This window comes from Drosophila persimilis, unplaced genomic scaffold, assembly GCF_003286085.1.
Source record: "Drosophila persimilis strain 14011-0111.01,24,50 unplaced genomic scaffold, DperRS2 tig00000579-arrow-pilon, whole genome shotgun sequence".
In the NCBI taxonomy this organism is placed as follows: Eukaryota; Metazoa; Arthropoda; class Insecta; order Diptera; family Drosophilidae; genus Drosophila; species Drosophila persimilis.
Genome location: NW_020825322.1, coordinates 1,137,870 through 1,157,053, shown reverse-complemented (window position 1 = coordinate 1,157,053; position 19,184 = coordinate 1,137,870). Strand labels below are relative to the sequence as shown.

General features: G+C 51.3%; 6 protein-coding genes and 1 long non-coding RNA gene across 10 annotated transcripts; 2 read left to right on the top strand and 5 right to left on the bottom strand.

Moving 5' to 3' along the window:
• The first annotated feature begins 16 nt into the window (after positions 1-16).
• Positions 17-3,590, top strand: LOC6598374 (protein MMS22-like). The gene is made up of 3 exons (XM_026990329.1): positions 17-387; positions 457-1,049; positions 1,119-3,590. The coding sequence occupies exons 1-3, from the start codon at positions 44-46 to the stop codon at positions 3,539-3,541; spliced, it is 3,360 nt and encodes a 1,119-aa protein (XP_026846130.1). The 5' UTR covers positions 17-43; the 3' UTR covers positions 3,542-3,590.
• A 10-nt stretch (positions 3,591-3,600) lies between these two features.
• On the bottom strand, positions 3,601-4,815 carry LOC6598375 (serine/threonine-protein phosphatase Pgam5, mitochondrial). Of its 2 annotated transcripts, none has more exons than XM_026990332.1 (2): positions 4,052-4,815; positions 3,601-3,985 (listed from the first exon to the last, which is right to left on the bottom strand). In XM_026990332.1, exons 1-2 carry the CDS (start codon positions 4,607-4,609, stop codon positions 3,677-3,679), a joined length of 867 nt encoding a protein of 288 aa, XP_026846133.1. In that variant the 5' UTR covers positions 4,610-4,815; the 3' UTR covers positions 3,601-3,676. The 2 variants fall into 2 exon arrangements, with proteins under 2 accessions (XP_026846133.1, XP_002023400.1); XM_002023364.2 differs by having other exon boundaries at positions 3,601-3,988; positions 4,052-4,814.
• A 56-nt stretch (positions 4,816-4,871) lies between these two features.
• On the bottom strand, positions 4,872-9,680 carry LOC6598376 (transcriptional regulatory protein AlgP). 2 transcript variants are annotated; one of them, XM_026990331.1, is made up of 5 exons: positions 9,654-9,680; positions 8,819-9,031; positions 6,056-6,352; positions 5,444-5,965; positions 5,268-5,361 (listed from the first exon to the last, which is right to left on the bottom strand). In XM_026990331.1, the coding sequence occupies exons 2-5, from the start codon at positions 8,861-8,863 to the stop codon at positions 5,338-5,340; spliced, it is 888 nt and encodes a 295-aa protein (XP_026846132.1). In that variant the 5' UTR covers positions 8,864-9,031; positions 9,654-9,680; the 3' UTR covers positions 5,268-5,337. The 2 variants fall into 2 exon arrangements, with proteins under 2 accessions (XP_026846131.1, XP_026846132.1); XM_026990330.1 differs by having other exon boundaries at positions 4,872-5,965.
• Positions 9,681-12,302: 2,622 nt separating this feature from the next.
• Positions 12,303-12,928, bottom strand: LOC113566158. Its single transcript, XR_003408962.1, has 2 exons — positions 12,669-12,928; positions 12,303-12,608 (listed from the first exon to the last, which is right to left on the bottom strand). It is a non-coding gene; the product is annotated as an uncharacterized LOC113566158 (long non-coding RNA).
• Positions 12,929-12,932: 4 nt separating this feature from the next.
• LOC113566138 lies at positions 12,933-14,231 on the bottom strand. Its single transcript, XM_026990454.1, has 3 exons — positions 13,689-14,231; positions 13,216-13,279; positions 12,933-13,148 (listed from the first exon to the last, which is right to left on the bottom strand). Exons 1-3 carry the CDS (start codon positions 13,973-13,975, stop codon positions 12,933-12,935), a joined length of 567 nt encoding a protein of 188 aa, XP_026846255.1. The 5' UTR covers positions 13,976-14,231.
• Positions 14,232-14,369: 138 nt separating this feature from the next.
• Positions 14,370-17,333, top strand: LOC6598378 (cytochrome P450 4d1). Of its 2 annotated transcripts, none has more exons than XM_026990406.1 (3): positions 14,370-14,960; positions 16,197-16,829; positions 16,903-17,333. In XM_026990406.1, the coding sequence occupies exons 1-3, from the start codon at positions 14,393-14,395 to the stop codon at positions 17,250-17,252; spliced, it is 1,551 nt and encodes a 516-aa protein (XP_026846207.1). In that variant the 5' UTR covers positions 14,370-14,392; the 3' UTR covers positions 17,253-17,333. The 2 variants fall into 2 exon arrangements, with proteins under 2 accessions (XP_026846207.1, XP_002023403.1); XM_002023367.2 differs by lacking the exon at positions 14,370-14,960 and adding an exon at positions 15,331-15,913.
• Positions 17,334-17,428: 95 nt separating this feature from the next.
• LOC6598379 lies at positions 17,429-18,913 on the bottom strand. The gene has a single exon (XM_026990453.1). It carries the CDS (start codon positions 18,851-18,853, stop codon positions 17,672-17,674), a length of 1,182 nt encoding a protein of 393 aa, XP_026846254.1. The 5' UTR covers positions 18,854-18,913; the 3' UTR covers positions 17,429-17,671.
• Between the last annotated feature and the right edge of the window lie 271 nt (positions 18,914-19,184).

The following is a 19,184-nucleotide window of genomic DNA, read 5'->3' as shown; positions in this document are numbered from 1 at the left end:
AGGAAATCAGCCGGGATATTTGTATTCGTTCCGTATTCGTAGCATGGACTATGATCTATTCCAGTCGGATGACGATGAAGACATACTTACGGCCTTCAATGAGGCAACACAGAGATTTCAGCAGGAGACCCCCAGCCACCGAATGGAATTGGGCGATCAAGATGGCGAAGACGATGATGATGATGATGGCCTGGACATCTTGCCCGAGTTCAACTGCTCCGGTCGCGATACTTTTAAGGCTCACAGCTTCCCAAAGGGGGGATTTGTACGCAATGGCTTCTCCCAGCGCCCTCCCCCATACAGCAAATGGGATCAAATTTGCTCGGACTTCAACGAGGACCAGCTGCAGGTTTATGCAGTGACACATTACCTCTACAATGAGGCTTGGTGAGTGGCGGCACACACACACAACCAGAATCAGGGATTCATAAAATTGACTATTTGCGTGTTATCTAGTAAGAATATCCAGAAGCTTTTCGCCGCCGTGGCCGGTCAACAGCAGCTGCAAGCACCCACAACAATGACCAACTCAATTTGGTACAGAGCACGACAGCAGGTGACCCAATTTTATCATTTGCTATTGCGCATACACGATGAAAACATCTGCATGGAAGCACCCCGATTTTTGGAGGATCTGCGCAGCCTGCTCAACAATCTACTGGATGCGGAGGCCTGGAAAGTTCTGTACTTTGCGGAGCACAGCAAGGGGAACGAGTGCCCTGCGCCGGCCTATCATCTGTATCACGGTGTTCTAGAGTGGCGTTTTCTCGACCTAATCCTGCTCAACGACTGCCAAGGGGCGACGGAGGCAGCGTTGTTGGCCCAACTGGAGCATACGCTGGGTGATTTGGTGCTGTGTGCCAGCCTTTACTATCGCAGCAAGCATCGACCCGAGCTCATTCACACATCGGCGTTCATGTGTCGCTGCACCAAGGAACTCTGGCTGCTGCTCAGTGTGCTGGCGCCCAAGTGGTTGGCGCAGAGCCAGCTGGGCATCTGGGACTTGTTCCACAAGGCCATGCAGGGCCACAAGGCGGTGTATTTTCCAGGTAAGAATTACCGCCTACCTTCGCGCACTTCTCCATCTAATTAGATCGCTTCCGCCGCTTCCTTTACAGCCGAAAGCAGCGCTGTTTCATTGGCCTTCCACGAGTTCTACGCATGGCTGAGGCTCAGCCTGGCCCGCCTCAGCGATTACGCGGACAATGGCGATTATAAACAGAATCTAGCGGGCCTATGTGCTCCACCTGAAAACTTTCAGACTGCCAGCCTGCTCAAGCAATTCCTCTCCAGCCAGCCCGATGAACAGCAGCGACGTGTCTATCTGTGTCTTCTGGCGCCCCTCGAGCTGCAGCGGGGTCGCCCCGACCCAGATGTGCTCTGCCAGCTCTGGGAATATCTGCATCGCTCACTCAACTGCAACTTCAACGCGAGCACAGAGCTGGAACAGCTGCCCCTCACCTGCCCCAGTGGCTCGGCCTATGTGGAGCGCTACAGCAGGCTCCTGTCCAGGGACCAGCTGGAGGATCTCAATCTCAGCAGCTTCACCATGTACGCCTGGATGCTGGGCCGGACCTTAAAGCTGCTCCTAGCCCAGCAGGGAAAGGGCAACCAGCGACAGAAGCTGCTCGGGCGGATCTTCAGCAAGTTCAGTGCGGCCAAATTGCTGGCTCTGAATGAGCCGGGCATACACCATGTGATAGAGCTGTTTCTCTGCCTGCTGCTCTCCCACGAGGACCTCTCCGAGCTGGCGCCCAAGCTGAGGGAGATGCTGCTGTGCCTTGCCCTAGAGAAATTGCCACCGGTCCGTCGAATTTCGGTGGCCAAGGGACACATGGCCATGCTGCTTCTGCATGCACGGCACCGTCTCTCCCTGGATGACTATGTGGCGAAGCTCCTGGGCCAACTGGCAGCCATTCGCAACGACGTGGAAGTAGCCGCCATTTACGCGGGCACCCTTCAGGCCATTTTCGACCTTGCCGATGACTTTGCCCGCGGCGAGCAGCTTCTCCTGAGCCCCTGGCTGACACATTATGTGGAGAAGAGTGGCCAGGCCTCGCAGGATCGCGTCTGGCAGGCTCTGCACTCGCTGATCCAGCGGCTAGGCGAACCGAGGGTTGTCTCCGGCAATGCCAATGGGATGAAGGAGGCGCTCCAGCAACACATTCTGCCCCTGCTGCGGGTGCAGTACGTCAGTGGGCACAGCGCCTGGCTGCCGCGGCTGGCGGCGGAGTTCGTGAGCTTGGACAAGGATCGGGAGAAGCTTATGGTGAGTTTTTTGCAGGGCCCCGAGCCGGCCAACATGGCTGCCTCGGCCCAACTGATCGTTCACCTGCTGGAAGAGGCAAGCAGCCCGGTGCCCCCATCGAGTGCAACAATCCTGCAGGTTTGGATCAAATCTCTGGTCCTGCTCACCGCCCAGCACGAGTCTGTTGCGGCGCTTACCGCCCATGTGGTGCAGCTGGAGGAGTTCCAGCTGCTGGCCATAGATCCCACTTCTTTGGCGGGTCGCGAACCGCTCTGCGCTTTTTTCGGTGCCCTCGGACGACGGGCCCAGCTAAAGGAGGCGGCCGCCCAGGCTCGCATCCGGATGCAGCTGAGCCACAGGCTGCACGCCTACGTGAACCACTTCGAGATGTGGCTACCGCCGGACCGACTGCGCTCTGAGCTCGGCTCTCGGTTCTACAGCTTCCTGGCCATCGTCATATACAACTGCCCGAGCCTCGCGTATGTGCGTTCGAAGCCAAGCTGCTTCTTCCACCTGGCCATGGTGCGCTTCCTGCTGACCACACAGCTGCAGGCCGGTGTCCCGCCCGAAGGTCGCCTGCCCCAAATGGTGCACAAGATCTTTCCTGTGCTGCTGCAGGGGATCGGGAGGCTGCCCTACCGCACGGACGCGTATCTGGGCAAGACGCTGGAACAGCTCATTCTCCACTGGACGCCGCACTTCAACTTCTCCCCCAATGCCAAGCTGGTGGCGCGTCCATACGTGACGCTCCTCCAGGCCGACGCTGGGGATGATGGCGAGCTGGCGCAGTTCGTGCTCCAGCAGCTGGTGGGACATTTTCTGGTTGTTCTGCGCCGCAAGGCGGGCAACCATTCGGGTCTCGTGATCACTTTGCTGCAGCAGCTGGTCGAGGCCATCGCTGCCGACCAGGAAAATCAGCTGCTAACCCTTCTCCGAGCCGTTCACATACCCCTCCTGGAGCACGTCATGTTTGTGGATGAGCTGGAGCACAGTCGCGGCCAGGTGCTGTCTCTGTATCGCATCATCGTCTCTCACGAGGGCTTCAGGCGCTCTCAGCCAGCCCGAGCGATGTGCCTGAGCCACCTGCGCTCCCTGGCCGAGAAACACTTGGCCCACTGCACATATTTCTACTTTCAAATGCTCATCAAGCTGGCGGAACTGGCCCCGGAGCTAGTGGCACCGCTGCTGGACTTCGTGTGGGAGCAGGCCAAGCTGGTGGAGCTGAAGCGCGGTGCTGGCGAGGATGTGGGCATACGCAAGTGCCTGCAACGACTGGAGAAAGTCTTGGGGTAGCCGATAACGATACGATAACCCTTTGCAAATAAACACACCAAGAAAGGTACTCGCACAAGTAAGGCTTGTTGGAAGGCAGGCAGTTCGGTTTACTCGGGAAGACTCGGAAGACTCTACAGGAAATCGCCAGCGAATCTACACAACATTTTTGGCCGCGCGGGGTATCCGATTGGTCAGATGATTGACGGGCATGAAGCCGGTATCGCCGAGGTACTTGATGGACACATTCCCCGATGGACTGATGGTTAGCCAGGTGATGGACGCATGGTTAATGCTGATCCGCAGCCAGGCCTCGGGCGGGAACTGAAGTGCTCGACAGACAAAGTATCGGATCACATTGCCATGGCCCACCAGGAGGGTGTAGCTGTCCTTGGTCTGGTCGGGATAAGCACGATAGAAGTAGCGCCGGAAGGCGGCCTCGATCCGGGCACCGTCTCTGAAGAACTGCTGCAGTGTCAGTGAGGATCATGTAAAATTGAAGTCAATTCAAGACCCGCGGCAAGAACTTACCGACGCTTCCGGCTTCCAGTGGCCGACTGGCGGCTGGGGCGGTATCGGGGCACCCTCCCGCAGGAAGGCGCAATTCTTCACCTTCGTCTTCTCGTAGTCGATCTCATTGAGTATAATATCCGCCGTCTCCTGGGCGCGCACCATTGTCGAGGCTATCACCTTGTCCCACTTGATGCCCAGTTCGCACAGACGCTTGCCCGTGTATTTGGCCTGTTCCCGCCCACGTTCGGTCAGGTGATGCGTCTCGTCGGTGTCCCCCACATCGAGGTACTCGCCGTGCCGAATGAGAATTATGTGACGGGCATGTTTCGGGACCACTTTCTCCAGTTCAGTGTTGTACCGATTCTGCTCCTGGGACAGATCGTTCTTCACCGGCTTCACTAGGCTCTTGGGGTCGCGCAGGTCCCAATTGTGGTCCCACAGCGCACACGGATCCACCGGCTTCTCGCTCCTCGTCCACGAGTTGTGCACCGCCGCCTTCGGCTCATTCAGTTTTGTTAGGTAGAAAGTCAACAGACCGGCCCCAGTGCCGCATGCAAAGGCTGTGAATTTTCGCATTATTGCTGGTTGACGATGAACGCTGAACGATGATGATTGAAAAATTCTTCGCGATCTTCTTGTTCTTTCTTTGGATTTTGTTCTTTTGTTATCCACTCTTCAAACCCAGGATAAATATGCGCGATGCGTGGGCGTATTTTGTCAGCATCCGCGAACGGTCACATTGCGCGCCAGAGCACTCACAGCGGTCTGGCAGCGCTGCCTAACGGCGCCCGAGGCCGTAGAGCAGATATAAAATAGGTGTAAGAAAACTATGGTATAATACTGTGTCTACATGTATTGCATTTACTTTATGCTAGGTGTGTTTAAATATATTTATGTATGTATATGTACGAGTATAGTATGTATTTATTTGTATAGTTTACCACCTTCTCTTTGGTCGTCCGATAAACAAACTCCTTTATAAATAGTCGGTTTCGGGTCTGGTCTGTCTTCAGTGTTGTGTTTGTTTTCTCTGCTAATCTCTGCACTAATCGTAAGTTAAACTCTAGGTCAACTAAACTTTAAGCTAAACTACTGCAATTTAAAGCTGCCGCTTTAGTAGTTGCGAGTTCCTTCTCAAAACAATTCCAAGGGGTCGGCTGCCTAGGCGCTGTCTCCGGCAGCGATCACGGGTTCGTCTTTGGCTGCCGGAGATGATGTGTCGGCGGGACTGGTGGCTGATGGTGCTGTGTCTGCTGCTAGCTGATCCGTGCTGGCAGTACGCACAAACACTGCGGAGGCCTCAATCACAATTGTGGGCAAGGCGGCTTCTGTTTTTTGCACCTCGGGGGAAACTGGGATGAGCTCTGCAGAAACTGGAACAGGCTTAGCCTCTGGTTGTGGCTGACTCACGGGTTCCACTGCTGCGGGCGCTGCCTGGACGGGGCTCTCCTCTGGCTTGGCAGCCTCCGGTAGGGGCTCATGGTTTGGTGCAGCTTCTGTGACTGTCACAGCCGGCGCAGGCTCCGGGATTGGTGCCGACACTTGAGCTGGAGCTGCGACTGGCTTGACCTCGACTGGAGCTGCGGCAGCTGGAGCAGGAGCATCAGCAGTAACCTGTGGTGGCGACGGTGATTTCGCTTTTGCTTTCGACTTTACCGCCGGCGACGGTGTTCGCGCCTTCAGCTTCTGCTCGTGGGCGCTGCGATCGAGCAGCACCGATGTGGACTGTGGCGGGGCAGGACTCGCCGCGCGCTTGATCTCCTCGATCTTGGCCTCCATCTCGCTGCGAATCTCCCTGATGGGCTTCAGCAGGAATATGGGCACATTGTCGTCGCGGCGCTGGTACAACATCTCGCCCTCGAACTCCACCAGTTTGTGCTTGCGGGCACGCAGTAGTATGCCCACCACCTTGTCCGAGATGTAGTTGTAGATCTGGAAGAGGATGATGGAGAGGCAGAGGGAGAGGGAGGTGGGAGAGTATTAAGTGACTGCCGAATTCGAGGCTGAAATGCTGGAACTTACGTTGAACAACTCGCCGAAGGGAATCACTCGCATGCCTGGCTCATCCTTGACGTCGTAGCCCTCCGTGTTGATGATCTGGCATAGCTCCAGCATTTCCTTCATCACGTGCATGTTGGCCTTCTGGCCGCGTGCCTCTGTCAGACTGCCGGCCAGCGGCTTGCCGTACTGGTCCTTGGAGAAGGTCGGCTTCGGCGACGAGGCGCGTCCATCCTGCGAGAACGGATTCAATAACTGCGACTGCTTGTGCTGCGTCGCCTGATTGTTGAACATGGCCACTTTGGAGGAGAGCGGCGAGTCCTGCAATAGTCACAGATCGGGTCGGGAGTAAGTCAATTGGATTCATTCACAGGGTTTCTGAAGGAAAGGGGAGAGAAGCCAAACAGTTTGACCCGGCGCCACTCTTTTTGTTCTGTTGGCAGACGGCGATGCCACCCAGCGAACGGCCTTGCCAGACATTTGCATTTTCCTGTCATTTGGCGGGCAATTAGTGCTTTTCAAAAATTACACTCAAGTTGTTCGAACAACTTTTTGGCTTTGAACTAATTGGCCGCAATTAAGAAACATACGTTCTGTGTAATTTTTCATCTAACAAGTGCAGAATGCCAGCTAGCACACAGCCAGCAAATGGCTCGAAAGGAATGCGCAAATGTCGTTGTCATAAATAAAAAAAATTGTTTGCTCGAAACGGAGGCAGGGGCGGGGGCGAAGGAGCATGCCACGAAACGAAATCTTACGTATATATATGCATAAATATGTATATAAGCACATATGTATAGAAATTCACAAAGATTGAGAAAAGAAAACAGGAATGACCTTCACGGGCAATTTTCGCCACTAGCCGATGTCCACGGACCTCGGATCACTCACTAGTCACCACCACCACCACCACCAGCACTCAGGCACACCCCATTCTGTTTATTCATCAGATTATTATTTATGGCGAGCGGATATATTTTACGAGTAGAATGGCCCGCAGTTTGACGGAGAGAGAGTCCATGATTGAGTTGCCCATGAATGAATGCGACATATCTGGCGCCTCCGCCTCCGCCTCCGATACAGACTTTTTATTATATGATATACGTAAAGCTCTTTATATAATTTGTTTTGGCAACAACAGCGGCCAAAACACGACGCCCGAATGACGCTCACAATTTGTGTCTTTGATCAATATCCAAAAAATTCTTCAATCAATGCGCTCAACGGCGTTTTTGTCAACCCCCAGGGGGAATTTCATTCATACTCCCAGCCGCCGATAGACAAATGAATTCGGCGATGAATGAAAGAAAACGAAATGCTGCAAGATTCTGGCGGCAGTTTCCTTTCGACTTGTATTTGTATACGAATATGGTCGTGTATGCGAATGCGGGGATTAAAACATCGGTGAAAGTCTCTTGTGAAAAATGCATACATTTTTGTATGGAAATTTCAATTTTGATTTTCACACCGCAAATGTTGGAAAAATATTGTGGAAAACCACATCCGTTCGCACGTCACGTGCATCAAGGCAACGCAACGAGAGTTGGGTATGGGGTGGCGAGTGATAAAGATGAAATTTATGTTATAAACAGGGCTCCCACAAGATTGGGAATGCAATTGGTGCAGGCAATGAACCCTCCTATCCTCTCCTATCCTCTCCTCTCCACTCCATTCGGTAAACATTGGGGAAATCCAAACATTCGAGTGGAGAGAGTGAGAGTTGGGAAAGACCGCGAGACGGTATTGTATTCAGATCCAATGGTTCTCACTCGCATAGGATTCGCAAAGCCAGGAATGTAATGGATCTCTATCGAAACAGGGTGATATGTATGTGCATACATGGGATATTTGTATATAATTTTGGGTACGAGTCGGTGTTATGTCGCCCGTGGGGATGGTAGGATGGGATCTATTTGTCGGCGCCGTTGTCACTCTTGAAAAGTCTGAGCATTTCTGAGGCAGCTAAAGCAACAGCCAATACAGATACAGATACATATAGAGAGACACTCGGTTATAGCCACTACTATACGACTATATCGTATGCATATTCAGCATTGCTATTTCAACCCGAGCGATGGTCATTGCCAAGAATTTTTCCGTGTTTTGATCTTCTTTTTTCTGTGCGAAAATTTGTTCCTTTGTCGTGTCGTTCCCACCACCCCTATACTATAATATCTATCTATAATATATCCACATACTATATATATCTATGTACATATTTTGGCAATTCATGTGGCGACAAATTAAAACAGAAACAATAACAAAAACAAAAACAAGAAACCGCAGCGCCGCCAATTGTTGCTTTGTTTTTTGTTTTTTGGTGGGTTTTTTTTGGGGATTTGAATTTAAATTCTTTATATCATTTCAATTTTAATGATATTATATTGGACGCTTTCCAGTGGCAAAAGACAAACATTTTCCTCGACGAAAACGAAAATGGATTTTTCGTTGACATTTATTCTAGCGATTTGTATTTTAATTTTTGTTGTTGTTTTTGGCTTCACGCATTTCTTGTGGTTTTTTGCGCATAAATTATTTTTCAGGCATTTGTCGCACGAGATATTTTATTTGGGAATAAAGCAAACAAAAATAAGGGAAAAAAACAATGAGAAACATTGCTGGCGGCTGTCTTTTTTTAGGTTCTGTGTGGGAATAGAGCATTCCAAAGATGCCAGAACAGAGCCTGCTGGGTGCTGCCCCCATTCGTGCCCCTCCCTCCCCACCCAGCCGCATAGGTGTTGCAAGAAGTGGAACACTTCCCTGGCGAGCTGTTTGGAAAGTACTTACCACTACGAAGCGCAGGGCGCCCAGCTCGTGCGATACGTCTGCCATGCTGCTGCTGCTGCTGCTGCTGCTGCTGTTGGGCCTGGCCTGGCTCTGGCTTGGATCTTGCAGCTTTATGGGGTACACAGACGACTGGTAAGACTCGTCTCGTCTCGAAAGTTACTCCCGATGTCCGCTTGGCGGTGGCTCTCGAACGCGAATTCGCAACACTTTTGCCTGCGAACAAAAAAAAAGAGACGAAACAAAGCCAAGACGATCATGATGGGGAAAGAAATACCAATTACATTTTGTTCGCAGCCAAACATCATGACAATGGAAGGAAAATCTGTGTTTCGTTCGAGGGCGGCCCATTGTGTTGTGGCATGGAGTGGAGTCGAGTGGAGTGGCGTGGCGTGGAGCCCCATAGCGTTTTTGTTTTTTTTGCACATTTCTTTTGTGACCCAGACCCAGACCCAGACCCAGAGCGAGACCGATTGCCAGAGATAGACCCACACCCAACCCAACCCCACATTAGTGGCGATGCAAAGACAAAGCCAAAGCCAAAGCAAAAGCAAAAGCAAAGCAAACGCCGCAATAAATGCCGTTAGGCCTGAACTCTTTGAATGCGCATGCGCATGCGCGCGACCCCGAAAGATGAACCGGAATTCGTTGCCCCCCCCCCCACCCCCTCCCACTATTCTGCCCATTTCGAAATTCGAATTAACTGGAAATTAACCCGCCCGACTGCCGCTACCTGGGAAAAACGAAGCGAAACCCGCCACACAGGCCCCTCCCTAGACCGGGCCGACGAGAGTCCTAATGGTTTTGTGGGGGAATCCCCTCTTATGTGTACACTCACTTGTTTCTTTAGCGGCTGTTGGTTCCTTTTCGGCTGGAACTCTTCTGTGTGCGGCTTGTACGACGAGTACTTCCTTTGCTCTCTTTTCGTTCCGTTTGCTCTGCTTTGGGGGCCACTCACAATGCAAGACGCAATCTTAAGGCTTCTCGGATATTTCGAACACGTTTCCTCGTACTTCGAACAACAACACCCAAACAAAAAGTAACAAGAAATGCCTGCCGATCGTACAAGTCTGCTTCCACTGCGTTTCGATATTTCTCTGATGCTCGGATTCTCTGGTTTTTCTGATTTTTTCTGATTTTCTGTCTGTGAACTCTATTTTCGTGATTGTACCACGCCGTTTGGTTGCTGGGACCAAAAGTGAGCGCTGAAAGCGAGCGCTCTTTCTTTTTATAGCCACGCCGGGACCGGACCCGAGGCAGAGGCACACTCACGCACACACTCGCAGATAGACACACACACACACACACACACACACATGGATGGAGCAGCAGCAGCTGCCTCTTCGTTTTGGTCTTCGTTTTCACTGCCAGTGCCTTTTGGTTGCTTCTTCTTTGTCCGGCTGTCGCTCTCTGTGCATTTTCTTTTAATTTTAGACCAGCGTTTCTTTCTACTTTTTGTGTCTCTGTTCGTGCACAATCAACTCTCAGCGCCAGAGCCAGAGCCAAAGCTGGGAGCTGGGAGCTGGGAGATGGGAGTTCAAAGCCTGGCCGTAGCTGTGCTTTTCCCTGGATGAACCTGCAACCTGCCACTGCCTGGGGTCACGTCACTCTTCAATCAACACCAGCACCAGCACCAGCACCAGTTTACACGCTTCGCTGAGCAGCTCTGAGCTCTGACCGCAGCTCTGGGAATCTCTTCCGAGAACACCAGACCGAGAAGAGAACCCAAAGACCCGCGAGAGAGTCGCACTGCTGCACCGCCAGATGGTTCGGTAGTCGGTAGTCGGTATTCGGCTCGGACTTTTGGCTGACATTGCTCTTTTTTTTGGGGGGCAGGGAAAAACCGGAAGCAGTCGCCAGTCGCCAGTAGCCAGTCGTTCCCATCCCCGTTCCCCACCCCAAAAATAGACCAATCGACCGGCCAATACTTGATCAGTGGTTTCTCGTTTCGACTTGGACCTGGGCCTGGGCGCTGGGCATCAGGTAATACGATGAGCCGATCCAAAAGAGATGGACAGCCCCAGACGCGTGCCCAGCTGCCTTGGCTTGTCAGCTGGGGCCCGCCAATCTTTAATATATGATTCTATTTCGCTAATTAAACAAATTTCGGTCTGCATTGTGGTGCAATATGGGGTGCACTTGGGGCACTCTCCTCCCACTCTGAGCGGGCTCTACAGGGCACCAGCCTGGCCCATCCAACTGCAGTTCTTTGGGAGGGGGCGAGGGGGCACTTCTCACTTGGTACTCGTATTGTTGCATGTTTGGCTGACAGCCACAAGTGCACGATGCACGATGCACGATGCACGATGCACGATGCACGATGGCGACCAAGCATGCCAAGTGCCTTACCACCACCGCCGTGCAGTGGGAGGCACGTGTGTGTAGGGTAAGGGTACGGACAGGGTAGTGGTGAGTGGTGAGTGGTGTCTGTGTGCTCATCCCATCGGAACCCATCGTGGATCCCACATAAATAAAATCAACTCATGAATGAAAATGCGTTCGCCTGAGCAATTTCCTGTTGCACATTTCGGTAGTCGGTAGCCGCAAGAGTCGCAAAATGCTTAGCATAAATTATCTGATAGATTCGGATGGCTTTGGCGTTGAAAGGTCTCTGTCGTTTCAATGGATGGGCATCAGTCGATGGTAATACTCTGCAATGCCCAAGAGTTCTGTCTGATCTTGTCCTGGGCAACAGTTCCTTCCACTCTGTTTCCATGGAAGAGCCTCTTCTTTTGTCCAAGACATATTCCCAACGAAGCCCTTTCGCTGGCTCGCCCTGCCACTGCAGTGCGAACCATTAATATACAATAATATTTTGTAGCAGAACAGGCCGCACGGAAAACATATGCACAACGACACGTACCCCAACGGCGAGCACCAGAATCCCACAATTATTAAGCACGAGTATTGCGGCGGGTGGGGGAGGGGGGCTGCCATGGGGTGGATGTGGATGGATGATGGGTGAATCATCCTGCCTAAGGGGGTACGGCACGGGTGACAATCGGCCATGAATGTGATTGTTACTCTATAATTACATGTTGCTGGTTCGTGGTGTTAAAGTAATCGCGATCGAGTCGGTTCGGATCGGATATTGCCTAATTTGGACATGTTTTTCCGTTTGGCTTTTGGCATCTGCTTTCTGTACCGTATACGTAATGGGTAAATTGCGCATACGCAGCGGCTGCCTAAGCATATGTTTTTATTAATATTATGATTATTATTAGTACTGTGTGCGGGGGGGCGGTTGGCGGGTGGCAGGGTATGCATTGTGGCGCAGAAGATGAATGCCGATGGCTCATCCTTAGATCTATATATAAAACAGGGCACTTGGTCCGTTCGCTTTGTGCCTACACACACACCCATATGTATGTACAAAAGTATTTATATATGTACATATATGGATAAATCTATATATTCTATTTGCCATCTATATATATACTAGGGGCCTGAGAGGCAAGTGCTGTTGACGCAAATTGTACGCCGCTGCCAAATTGTTAGTATTTTTTTATTGTTATGATGTCGTGCTCTCCAAACTGAAGATTCGAAGGCAGCTGGCGCTGGCACTGGCGCTGGCACTGGCACTGGCGCTGATTGCACTCCCCACCAAAAGGATCCACTCGTATGTACATATGTACGCTCCCTTGATCAATCTATAAAGATCTGCATTCCTGATTCGTATAACATACGGCTTCTCCTTCCTCCGGCCACTTCATTGAACTGTCGGATCGGATCGGATCGGATCGCATCGGATTGGACCGTTTCGTATCGAATCGGGAGCAATGAATGCAATGAGCTATGGGATACAAATAAAATTGGAAATGAAAATGGAAATGCCAATGAAATTCCAACGCACACAAATCCATTTAAATCGCAATCCGTACACATACACACTCCTCCCACGACGCTATATCCGACAGCGAAAAATTGCCAGCTCTTGTAAGACATGTGTAAATATTTACGTATAGCCCGGAGCAGTGCGGACCGGACCGGAGTGGAGAGGGGCAGAGGCAGGGGCGGAGGCAGAGGCAGAGGCAGAGGATGGCGGGCGAAATGACGTCGATGTCGACGACCGACGAACGACGCAAGAATTTTGGAATTTGGCATGGTCGAAGGACGCCTACTTGTTGTTGCCATTGTTGTGGGGGTGCCACAACGTAGTCACCGATCGGTGTGGTGTGGGCGATCGATTGCATGTGTGTGTGTGTGCTTTGATTCGGATACGGAATTGGCTCTGGGCTCCGGCATGGCATGAATCAGCTGCTGGGACTCGCCCAATGGGAATTTCTGAATGGCCCAATGTACCGTACCCGGGGATGAGTGCCACTATATATTTCTGAAACAATATTATTATTACATCGATAGATCATCCGAATACAATGCATAAATGTTTATTTACTTACCCTCTGGCAATCATCTATAATCCGTTTCGACTTCGAATCAAATGGGCACCCAGAGGAAAAGCCCCTGAAATTGTAATATTTACAATTAGATTGAAAAATTAATTTTAAATAAATATATCTCATATGTACATATATACATTTCCTGCAAATTTAATATATTATATTTATTTTCAAGTATTTTATATACATAAAAGTGAATTATTTATAATTTCACTATGTTTGTATATTGAAAAACCGAATATTTAAGTTATACATATATGAATGTGTTTCTGATTGCTATGCCATTTTTCTCTGAGTGTATATGGCCCTGGCTGCCTTTGCTCAAAGCCGGTCAAATGCACAGGCGAAAAGTGGATAAGAAATAAAATAGTACATGTCGTGTGCATGACTCGAGTTAAGCGTTGTTTTCTTTGCAGAGCAATTTCCTTGGCTAATGAAGGCCACAGGCATTAGTTAATGAACTCTTCAATTACTCATTTACAGCGAACATTAGTGGGCATCTTGCAGTCGTCAGCCACAGCAGTGTTGTGTTCCGATTGACCGATGATCCGCTTGAGATCCGAGCACTCAGCTTGCACTCCAGACTCTCGTCAAGAGATTGACCAGTCACCCTTAGTTTGCTGAAACGAATACCAGAAATGATCAGTGCAAAAGGTTGACATTTGCCGACGAAGCAGAGGTGCGATAAGGGAATACAGCAGAACCGGGAGAAACCGATCGAAAAGCGAGGGAACAAACAATCCATTTTGATGGTTAGCATTCAAGCATTCCAGAAATTGTGTTTACATTGGATATGGGGGGCACCGTGGCACCTGACCGCAACTCTTCCGCACCTGACGTCACACACATAGCAGATGGCCGATCTATTTTTGGGCGCTGTTCTAATTTTAGACGATTCCCCCCATTCCGCCCATTGCCAGTCCTAACAACCAACGATGAGCAGCCGCGATAAATGGCAAAAACAAACTCATGATGACGACAACGTGAACTTGAAATGGATTCGATTTAGGATTTTGGGATTGCAGATTGGGGAATCGAGAATGCTTCCCTTAGACCTTCCGGCACAAGGCTGATAAGCCACACCAGATCTCAGATCTGTCTCGCAGCCTCTCTTATCGGTGGTGGCTCGGCGGCTCAGACAAACAGTTGATCGCGCTGCCTCATCTTGGCTGGACCAATGTGGCTCTCCTTAGTGTTCGGTGCGGTGGGCACAGTCTTAGTTCTAGGTCTGTTTAGCTGGCTGCCATTTTGTCGCCGAAGGCGCCGGATCAGTGAGCTGGCTGAGCTGCTGCCGGGCCCAAAGCCGTGGCCTTTGCTGGGCGATGCCCATCTCTTCTTTGGCCTGAGCCCCGCCGAGGCGTGCCTGATGATGGGCCAGCTGGCCGAGAAGTACGGGGACACGTTCAAGCTCCGTCTGGGGCCCTGTTTCAGCGTGATGTTTTTCCATCCCAGCGACGTGGAGCAGGTACTGAGCAGCACCCAACTGGTGGACAAGGCGGACGAGTACGACTTCCTGGCTCGCTGGCTCAACGAAGGCCTGCTGGTGAGCACCGGCCGCAAGTGGCATAAGCGCCGTAAGATCATTACGCCCGCCTTTCACTTCCGCATCCTCGAGCAGTACGTTGAGATCTTTGACCGGCAAACGCATCAGTTCCTCTCGAATCTGGACTTGGCGCGCGGGAAAGACGACAACCTCGTCAACCTGGGCCACGCCGTCCATCTGTGCGCTCTGGATGTCATTTGTGGTGAGTACTGTAATCCCCAACTCCTCTGGAGTGGCCAGTCATCTGCTTGGGGCTTTCAAAGAGCACTTGGCCAATGTCCAAATCCAATCCAGTGGCTCGCTCATAAAAAACTAAATATTGCTCCACTTCTGATAAGATATCAGTAGATCCCCGAGCTTGTTTGTTTTTTATTTCGGGCTCTACGGTTAGCCGCCGGTTACCGATTAGATACTCCACCGACGATTGAAATCTCCGGCAGTTGGGGTGGGGCCGGGGGTGGGAGCGTCGCCCCAAGCTGAGAGCGGATAATCGATGTTCTCGTTGCTGTTCAATGCTCCACCTTTCATGTCCACGGCAGATTGGGACGATTAGTAGTTATTTCACTGTCGCCGTGGCGAGGAGGGAAAATATGTTTCTGCTGTTAGGTGCTTTGCTGGCCAGCGGCCTATTTGTGGCCCTGCTGGTCTACCAGCTCAAGTTCAAGCGTGTGATTGAGGTGATCAGCTATATGCCGGGCCCCCCGGTTCTGCCGCTGGTGGGGCATGGCCATCACTTCATTGGCAAGCCGCCGCACGAGTTGGTCAAGCAGATAACCGAGTTCATGAGCAAGTACGCAAAGGACGAGACTCTCAAGGTGTGGCTGGGGCCAGAGTTGAATGTGCTGATGGCCAATCCCAAGGATGTGGAGGTGGTGCTGGGCACAATGCGTTTCAATGACAAGGCCGGCGAGTACAAGGCCCTGGAGCCGTGGCTGAAGGAAGGTCTCCTCGTCAGCCGGGGTCGCAAGTGGCACAAACGACGCAAGATCATCACGCCCGCCTTCCACTTCAAGATTCTCGATCAGTTTGTCGACGTGTTCGAGAGCGGATCTCGGGATCTGCTCCGCAACATGGAGATGGATCGTCTGAGGCAAGGGCAGACTGGCTTTAATCTCTACGATTGGATCAATCTCTGCACCATGGACACGATATGTGGTAGGAATTGCAACACATTTGTTTTCCGTAGCCTGAACACATGTTTGTAAACAAACGGTAAAAAGTGCAGAGTTGTCGCACACTGCTGAGCCACTCGAGCAGTCTGGCAACAGTGTCGTTAGCTTTTAAAATAACACACTCGAACGGTACGGCAGCGCTGTTCGTTCTCATCCGCCATCCGCATTCCTCATTATTTTTCGATGGACATTTATTTATTACCATGCTATTTCACGCAGAACATGGTATACATATTTTGAAAACTTTGCAATTTTTGTACGCACAGAAACTGCCATGGGCGTCTCCATCAATGCACAGACGAATGCCGACTCCGAATACGTGCAGGCGGTGAAGACGATATCGATGGTGCTGCACAAACGGATGTTCAACATCTTCTACCGCTTCGACTTGACCTACATGCTGACCCCCCTGGCCCGTGCCGAGAAGCGTGCCTTGAATGTGCTGCATGAGTTCACGGAGAAAATCATTGTGCAGCGTCGCGAAGAGTTAATACGCGGCGGCAGCAAGGACGCCGCCGCAGCTTCCAACGATGCGGATGCAGATGTGGGGGCCAAGCGAAAAATGGCCTTCCTGGACATACTGCTGCAGTCGACTATCGACGAGAAGCCGTTAACAAACCTGGACATTCGCGAGGAAGTCGACACGTTCATGTTCGAGGGCCACGACACAACCTCTTCGGCCCTCATGTTCTTCTTCTACAACGTCGCGACCCATCCGGAAGCGCAGAAGAAGTGCTTCGAGGAGATCAGTTCGGTAATCGGCCAGGACAAAAGCACCCCGGTCACATACGAGCTGCTCAACAAACTCCATTATGTGGATCTGTGTATCAAGGAGACGCTCCGCATGTACCCCTCCGTCCCACTACTGGGTCGCAGAGTGGTGGAGGAGTGCGAGATAAGTAAGTATCACGCCCTGCCCAGGCCATGGTCACATCAAGGTATCATTTTCCGAATACTCTACCTTCCAATCAGATGGCAAACGCATTCCCGCTGGCACAAACATCGGCATCTCGCCCCTTTACCTGGGTCGCCGCGAGGAGCTCTTCAGTGAGCCCAACAGCTTCAAGCCGGAGCGCTTCGATGTAGTCACAAGCGCCGAGAAGCTCAACCCCTATGCCTACATACCCTTCTCTGCGGGGCCGCGCAACTGCATTGGTCAAAAGTTTGCCATGCTCGAGATTAAGGCCATTGTGGCCAACGTTCTGCGTCACTACCACATCGACTTTGTCGGTGACACAACGGAGCCGCCCGTGCTCATTGCTGAACTGATATTGCGCACCAAGGACCCGCTACTGTTCAAGCTGCAGGAGCGCGTCTACTAACCACAATCGCATTATCTCGTAAATGCGGCTTTTTTTTTCTAATTTGTATCTGTAAATAATAATGAAACCCCTTGAAACGTACAGCCTTGATCGGCTTTCTTTAAGCCAGGGGATCCCAAAGAGCACGATTCGCCCACGTAGACGCCGCCAGGAGTGAAATGAAAGCCAGAACCACCTTGAATTTAGCCACATGTGTATTTCTAAAGCCAGAAGAGGCAGCCAAAGGTTGGGCATAAAGTCACATGTTGCTGTTCAGTCTGAATTTTGAAAATATAATGTCCGGGATATAGTTATGCGTCACGGCCTGGAATGGCTCGTCAGAAATGCATCGCTTGTCCAGAGAAGTAGAGTCTATCGGCAGTAGTCGGCAACGATTCGCGAGCTGCAGGATCCGTCTGATTTTGGAACGTGATTGGTGTCTAGGAGATACGAGACCGCTCCTGCACTATCTCACTGATGGCATGACTGAGGTCCTCCAGACTGGTGATGTCCATCTCTCGAATCAGGCACAAGGCCGACGATAGAAGATTTGAATTGGTACGCAAACGACGCATCCCCGAATAGGCGATCCCGGGCGAGCCATGGATAGCCTCGGATGTCCCAGATTCCAGCATGTCGTAGTCGGGCTCATTCGGCGTGGATCTGGAAAACTCAGCCATGGCTGCAAGGCGACGGCCAAACGGTTCGTGGGCTCCCTGCCGCGACTGGGCGACGAAGAACGCTCCTGGGCCGGCAGCTGTGGTTACAGTTCTGCATCGCGGTACGCTGAAACTTGGAACAGACTGTACGGCTGGCAAGGAATGCGGCCGCGGGTCTTCAAATTCCGTAGACAACCAGCTAACGGAGGGATTTTCGGCAGGGATCACGCGCTGGCTTAGTTCACGGACGTTGCCGGGAAGGGCACTGGCAGTCCCAAATCGTATCCGTTCCCGTGGGGAAGCAATAGGTAGTATGATTTCGTCTTCGTCTTCTTCGGAAGTTTCTCTGAATGGGGTCATTGGGTACAGTCTGGCTGGGGCTTGTGGTCTGCCTCGGGCCCCGTTTAGTCCAGCTACTGAACTGGGTGCACCACGTTGATGTTCCCTCTCGAAGGCCTCGCGAGATGCTCTAGCAGCGATTCCCTTAGGATTGGAAACCGACTGTGGTACCGGGACTCGGATTGTACTCTTTGGCGCCGGATATGGCACGTTCTGGAGGGCCGCCTTCAGCTCACTCTCGCACACCTCAACGTCGTCCAATTTTGTGACTTGGGGCAGCATGCGCAGCACGCAGGCGCGATAGTTGGCTCCTGCGGCTTCCGAGCAGGGGTTCTCGTCCATCCAGAGGCTTCTCAGGCCCTGGGCATTGCGCAGGTGTTTCAGTTCTTCGAAGCTTTGTATTTCGTTGCGTCGCAGGTATACCTCCTTGAGTCGGTGGCAGTTCTGAAGACTCGACAAACTACGGATCTTGTTCAGACTGAGAGCCAACACCTCTAATCGTGGCATTCGCAGAAGGATCGATATATCGTGCAGATCGCTTCCCCAAGCATTCAGACGGATGGCATAGCGAATGTCGGAGACCTTTGACTTTGCCTCTACCAGTTGTTCAGTGAGGATTACCATGGTTATTGTAAAAATGCCGAAATGAGCCGAAAAAGAAACCAAAAAAATGTAAATAAATTTTACTGCACACAAATTCCTTTTTAGGAATTTTTACAATTTTTAGTTCACAATGAAATTTTGTAATGATTTTGACTGGTGTTGTTTCAGACTGTGCTCAAAATCCCATCCCGGCAAACCAACTAATGTTGACTTTTGAAATCGGCCTACTACGGGCAAACAAAAAGATCAAAAACACTAAAGTTCAACTAAATTTATTTTTCTACACATTTGCTACATGTCAACTACATACAGACGGAATCGACATCGACGGAAAAACGCCATCAAAGCTGTG